Here is a 7,261-nt window from a genome sequence, read left to right as displayed (position 1 = left end):
CAGGAGTTGGGACGAATAGACGAGTGTGTCCTCCATCTCTGCTTTGATGCAGAGCAGCTTTTTCCTTCTGAAAAGTCCTGCTCTGTTATATTTCCATTGTTGTTGCTGCACCTGTTTGACACATTGAGTAAATCAGTCAATGGCGACTTTTAATTTCTCATTGCACTCTCTTTGCACATTGTAAACAGAAGACAGTTTGGGATGAGAAAGCCTGCAGCAGGTGCGCCTCCTCAATTAATGGTATGACTGGCTGCTCTATCAAAAACTGATTTGAACTTTTCTTGTCAACAAAATTGGAAATACTTGCAAATATGCCCAGTCTGCTGTCTCATTGGCTAATTGGTTACTAACTTCATTCAAACTTTGGGAAATGGTAAAATGAATTGTTCTTGTATAGCACTTTTTTTAGTCTAGCTGACCACTCAAAGCGCTTTTACACTACATGCCACATTCACCCATTCACTAATTATAATTGTTCCATATAGTTTTTACAGGCTTCAGTGTTCTGCTCTACACATTCGCACACATTCATACACCAATGGATGCATTGCTAGGTACCGTGGGATTCAGTGTCTTGCCCAAGGACACTTCGACATGAGGCAGGGGGAAGCTGGGAATCAAACCACCGACCTTCCAATTGGCAGGCGATTGCGCTTCCTCCTGAGCTACAGCCACCCCACTTACATTTCAAGACTGGATCATTTCTGCCATTCTAAATTATAATTGCGAGATTGAGGCAGGATTACCTCAGCGTAAAAATTAGCTGCTGGCTCTCTCTGACCTCTCTGCTTAAGTACCCATCAAGTGCAGTTCCCACAGCAGCTCACACATGACATGATGATTATATTTACATAGTGCGGTTTTGTGCTATTGAGGGGCCTTGGGGCAGTTAGCAAACTTTCCCATCTGGTTATTTAGCCTTATGTAATACCTAAATGGTGGGAAGTTGAAGCATTGGTAGATTTGGTTAGTTCATTTTGTTTACCATTTTCTATATGACACTTCAGAATGCACCAATGGTTTAACTTCGATTTTAGCCGGAAAGTTGTTCAAAACATCAGGAAGCTTTAAGGTGTTTTACAAATAGTTCACAACCTTAACATTATGATATTAAACTGATGTTGTAACCTGTTCTCATAACCGAAGATGAAATCATTATATTGGTCCACAATCCAACATGTTGTGGACAACAAGGTTCCTTATAAAAGCTCAAATATTGTACAATTTATTGTGTCTTTCTTGAGTTTTGATTCATCAGCATGTCAACATCCTACGTGTCAATACCTCTTTTATTTTAACTATCAACAAAAAAAAAACAGCCTAGTCATGCATCACTATATTACATTTTAAAATCATGGATTGTGACACTGCACATGTACAATATATACTGAACCTCCTGTCTGATTTTTGGTGAGACCAGGTTGGATATTAACAAGAATCAAATACTGTGGCAGAGTAAAACCCCAGTTTACACATATTACACTATTATTACATGTTAAGAAATAATCCAAAACCATTCATCAAAACTAAAACTTAATTTGTGAAATGAGGACTAATATTTGGTAAATATTCTAAATGTCTTATTTAGATTTTTTTTTTGCATCACGAGTAAGTCTTTGGGTGACAAGCAGATGAGGACATACAAAATAGGGGTGTAATTGTGCCAATTTGAGGAATTTGAAAACCATATTCGGATATTGTTGAACAAAAATTCCTCCAATGAGACAGCATACGCATCACCAGGTAACCCATGTATTGCATTACTTTTAATAATCTTTCAAAATTGAATTTTTTTGCAAAGGCATTTTCCAGTGAAAACAATAAGTAATTGATGGATTTATAGTTTTGTGTTAAATGATATTTACAGTAATTCAAGGTAATACAAAATATTACCTCGTTAAGAAAAGGAAGAAAAAATAAACTTATCAATATGATTTTTAGTTTAGTTTCTTTAGTTTGCATAAAGTAGACACCTTCCAGATAAATAAAAAAAAAAGAAATTCATAACCTATGCTTTGGTGGTATCACTTTGGGTGTATTTTACACCTTATATTGGGGAATAAATAGACCCAGAAGTTTGGCTGAGGTGTCTTCCTGTCTGTCAGCCACAGGAAATGGCTCCACACAGACGAGGCATTTATATCCCAGGTGCAGAACCCCCATTGGACGGCTTTGCCCAGATGGATAGTGCTTCTTCCACCATAAAGACACTAGTCTTCCCCCTACTCTGAAGCCACCGGTGCTCCTGCCCTGGTTGAACCTCATCAAAAGGAGCTGGAAGCTGGAGGCGGATATGCCTCGCTGCAGTGCCAAATCAAGCACACTTTTCTTTCCCTTGTAAGTGGTGGAGAAAAACTGTGTGTGTGTGTGTGGGGGGGGGGGGTGTCCTATTCTGGGGGACACCAGCTTCTTTCTTTCTCCTCTATTCTAACTTCTGTATGTGGGACTCCTTGCAGGTGTCCTTTTTTTCCTTATTGACACAGAAATAACCCCAAAATGCAGTCAAAACTATCGCAGCACACAAACACGCAGACACGCACACACACAAAATCCTCCTGGCTGCCTGCACTCTGTTCTCCTGCAGGTGCGAGGGCCATCCGCCTGGCCCTTTTCATGCAGCCCTCTCTTTCCTGTCCGTCTGCAGCCGTCCATTCAGCTTCAATCACAGCACCAGCCGGACGCCACTGGACCACTGGTGGGGAAGGGAAGCGCCTCCACACACATCTTTCACTTCTTCAACGACAAGAGAGGAGCGGCTGGGAAGAAAGAAAGGGTCTTCCTACTCGGCATCTCCTTCTGCTTTCATCGTAAACAACTTGCTTTCTGTTTGTATCCCTCTTCCCTTCCCCCATGCCTTCCTTTCTCCAGGCGTTGGTTATGGGGGCTAGTGCAAAGACAGGACGGCCGGGCTCACTGTGCCACAGGGGTGACGCTGAGGTCTTTTTGTGGCTTATGAATGGCACATTTGAGGTTTCCAGCCTTGCTCTGGGCCCCAAGTCAGCTTCACCTGTGGTTGGAGTCAACTGGCCTGTTGTCTGCCTGTCTGGAAACGTGCCCAGATCTTTGCCAGCCAGTTTGGTTTGCAAGGCTGCTCAGAACTGAGTAACACTAAGGCTCACCTCAAAACCATCAATTAACTCCCCCCTAACACAATGATAGATTCATTCACTGTTTGCCAAAACTGTTCTCTGACACAATTATTGGCCCATGCTAATAGTGCTAAACCTGTTCTCTGTCACTTGACAAAGTGCCAATGATTTTAATAGCCTCCAAGTTGTTAAAAGGCGGTAGTCCAGCACTGCATTAATCACATGATATTGTTATTTCTTATCTATTCGTGCTTTCAATTAAACTCACACAAAGAAAAAAATTAAAACACTTTTAGTCAAACTGTCAGGTGAGGTTCTAGTCAAAATGCCTCCACACTAGTTGTATTTCTGTATTGTCTTTTGAAAGATTGTTATTAAAAAAAATAAATTAAAAAAAAACTGCTTAGGAGTGACTAAAGTATTGCTGTGTAGCGCAAAACTGTTTCGCTAGATGTTTATGGGCAAAAAAAGTATGAAATTTGTAGCCAAACAAAAAATGCAAGTTGATAATTCAGTGAGTTGTGAAGATTTGAATTGTGAATAACTCTTTTTCCTTGGATGACTGGCCCAGATATTTAAAAAAAAAAAATCGTGTCACCTATAATTAACTATTTTTCTACAATTTTGAAACTACCAGGCACACATTCACATGATCAATCAGATGAGTTTAATTTTTCACTGTGGAAACTTATTTGGAAAAAAAACTGTTTCTAAAAACCCAGAAAGACACACACAATGGAAAATGGAGATTCTTAATTACAAACATAATCGCACAAAGTAAATTGTTCATGATGCAAATACCCAAAATATTTTTTTCCCAGGACACGTTTGGTTATTTGTTATGTTTGTTGCTGCAACGTCCCATAATATTCAAATCCACATAGTCAAGCTTAAATTTATGCTCTGTGTATCATTCTTGTCAGTACACGATTGTATTGTTAAATATTTGTAGTTTCTTAAATCTTAAAACTGTGATCCGTCTCAACTAACAGCTTGTTTCTCAAATTTACCATCCAAAATCCCAAAGTTGGATGGGCATGTGTGTTTCAAAAGAGCCCACCGTGTGTTGGGGAGGAGTTTTGCTGAGGTGGGGCTATGTGAGAGGAGCATTTAGCTCACTTCTCCACTGATTTAACTTATTCTCGCCTCGGGCAGCTTCGGAAATAAGATATAACTGAGCTGCCACTTCAGAAAGCTATCATTTACACACTTGAAGAGACAGATATATCTAAAGTTAAAAGCAACATCATCGTTGTGCTGAATGGCAGTTGCCAATTTTCTTCAAGCAAATGGGAGATCATCAGGAGGAGGGAGTGAAGATCTGATTTTGTTGATTTTTTTTTGAGTAAACTTTTCCTTTTACTGCCTGCCAAGAGTAACTTCATTTCTAACAACCTTTGGGCAGACAGTGAACATGCTATCAAACCCAGCAATCATGGCTCAGGAGCAGTCTTTACCTCTCTGTGGCCCTGGGTCTGACCAGGACTTACCTAATTGCCCTCTAGGATTTAACCTGAGCTCCCGCCTTAACCCTGGAGCCATGCTTGGCCTCCAGAGCAGCCAGAGATCATCTAAACCCCAGAGGGAGCTGAGCCCTGAGGAGCAGCAGGAGCTTAGGAGGAAGATCAATAGCAGGGAGAGGAAGAGAATGCAGGACTTGAACATTGCCATGGATGCCCTAAGGGAGGTCATGGTGCCTTATGCATCCTCTTCTTCCTCTGCCTCCACTCAGTCCCACCAACCTGGAGCTCCTCCGGGCCGCAGGCTGTCCAAGATCTCCACCCTGGTTCTAGCCAGGAACTACATCCTCCTTTTGGGTTCCTCTTTGCAGGAGATGCGGCGGCTGCTGGGGGAGGTAAGCGTTGGGATGGGTGTGAACATGGCACCATTTCCCCGGTTGTTGCTTGCTGGAGGGTGGCCCCTCATCTCTGGATCCAGTCAGCTTCTTCTCACCCAGGAATCCCTCTTCTCCTCAGCTGCCCCCTCTTCTTCCTCTTCCCCTATTTCCTCATCCTCCACAGCAGCTAAATGTACAGTCCTGTCTCCAGGCCCCATGGAGGCCTCACTGGCCCCAGTGCAGTGGCATTCTGCAGGAGCAACAGGAGGGACCCTCTGCCCTTGTGGCATCTGCAGACTCCCCAGATTTAACCATTCCACTGCAGCTCCCAGATTCCCAAAGTGACACCTCAAAGGTGAAATTGAAGAGGATTTCTGAGGAATGGACTTATGACTGCATTGGACATTTTTTATCTGAATGGCTATTTTTCCAACATTTAATACATTTATAATATTCCCTACACTACTCACAGATATCTTTAGAATTTTAAAAAACATTATAGAACTACATTGTGTTTCATTCTTTAATTCTTTGATTTGAAGTTTGATGGATTTTATCACAACTCTTATGTCACAGAAAAAATGTTGAATAAATAAATGTGGACAGTTGTAACAGTAGTGCATTGGGATCATTACTGCAGTGTTGTGCTTAAGGTTTCTGGATAGGAGGTTTAAATAAAGGCTCCTATGAAAAAAAAAACAGTTTTCCATCAGCTAAGTGCAGTAGAATCTTAATTTGTCAATCAGTTTATTAAAGATGCACAATTTTGTTGTGTCAAATTTCCCTATTTAATTTAACATGTGTGTTTCAAACTCACAGTTTTGTTTGCTCTGATTTATCTAACAAGAGAGAAACGGTAAAGTACACTTTTTAAAATATGAGAATCTGTCTGTAGTGCTGTCTGTAGTACAGTAGACTGGGGGGAATTGTAGCTCACTCAATTACTTCAATTAGAAACAAAGCTCTGGTGAAGATTCCCACTCTTCACATGCTCAGTAAGGTTCTCTTAACAACAGCAGAAATATTAAACAAAAATAATTTTGAAGTATAGAAAGTAGCTTTTTGGAGAAGTAATATTTTTCTTCTGCTGTCTAAAGTTTAGATGACTGAGTTTAAGCTTCTATAGGGTTCACCTGTTGGTTAAAGATATAAAGACATAAACAAACTGCAAATAAAGTTTATGCTAGCATGTAAGATTTTATTATAGGTGCATGATTTGGGGCAATCATAACACTTTGTTGAAATAAATTGTTTTCACAGAAGCAATTTTGACATTACATATTTGGATAAACATAAGTTTGACTGACATCATTATGCTATAGAAGCTTAATTAGTGTAGGGTATTATTTTCATGTCAGAATGTCTGGTGAAACTGTTGCCTCAGAGGCAATTGGCTCAGTGTGAGCACTGGGTGTCCCTGTTTCTGTGCTGACCAAGGCATACCTTATTCTCTAAAAAAAGCAATTGTTTTATACATTTTTATTGCTAGATTACCTTTATTGGGATCAGAAAATTATTTGAATAATAATGTGTTTCCCTGATATCTTTAAACAGAGTGACCATTTCAAAAGTCTGATGGAGTAGTTTATAGACATCATAGCAGTATGTGTAGCAGTATGCAGAGCACCTTGATTAGCAAAGCAATTTATTGATATTAATTTATTTTTCAGTATTATAATTTACCCCAACCATACAAAAGGGGGCAATTATAACACTCATATTTTTTGTAAAATTAAATTTAGGAATACAGTCTTACTTTGATTTGTGAAAATATATCAACTGTTCTAATAATGATATGATTTCAAACGATAAAAATACTAATTCAAAGTCTGTAAGTTGTGAAGGGAATTTTACAAAATATTCCAATTTCCCCCGGTTTCTCTTCAAATTCGCTGATTTGCTTAAAGTTTGTAAGTTCTATTCACTCAGTATGCATCCTGAAAATAAAGAATTTCTGAGTAACAATTTCTTCTGTTGTTTTTGTCCCATGGTTCAATGCCCAAAGGAAACAGAGCAGATGCACACAGCTGCAACAACACCACAGAAATAATGAAAAATCTAATTAAAAATAACATTACATTAAAAGGATACAGACGTAGACAAAAATATTTTAAATGGTCTGCCCTTAACAGTGTATGTTTTCCATAATATGGTAGATATAGATGAGCATGTTCTTTCTTCCTTCAGATTGGAGCTTTTTATGGCCAAAGTCCAATATCATAGCAGGAATACTCCCAGAATGACAGCTTTTTGAGGCCTCTAAAAAGACTTACCATCTTAACGCCTTCAGGTATAGAACTTTACTTTGTGCACTCTTAGTATGTTGTATGAAATT

At 39.5% G+C, this 7,261-nt stretch overlaps 1 protein-coding gene across 1 annotated transcript; it reads left to right on the top strand.

The window, feature by feature from the left end:
• The first annotated feature begins 2,114 nt into the window (after positions 1–2,114).
• Positions 2,115–6,877, top strand: olig1 (oligodendrocyte transcription factor 1). The gene is made up of 5 exons (XM_075478499.1): positions 2,115–2,148; positions 2,234–2,337; positions 2,645–2,773; positions 2,869–2,996; positions 4,464–6,877. The coding sequence occupies exons 1-5, from the start codon at positions 2,115–2,117 to the stop codon at positions 5,269–5,271; spliced, it is 1,203 nt and encodes a 400-aa protein (XP_075334614.1). The 3' UTR covers positions 5,272–6,877.
• Positions 6,878–7,261: the final 384 nt, after the last annotated feature.

This window comes from Odontesthes bonariensis, chromosome 12 (genome assembly GCF_027942865.1).
Source record: "Odontesthes bonariensis isolate fOdoBon6 chromosome 12, fOdoBon6.hap1, whole genome shotgun sequence".
Taxonomy (NCBI): Eukaryota; Metazoa; Chordata; class Actinopteri; order Atheriniformes; family Atherinopsidae; genus Odontesthes; species Odontesthes bonariensis.
This window is presented reverse-complemented; position numbering and strand designations above follow the sequence as displayed.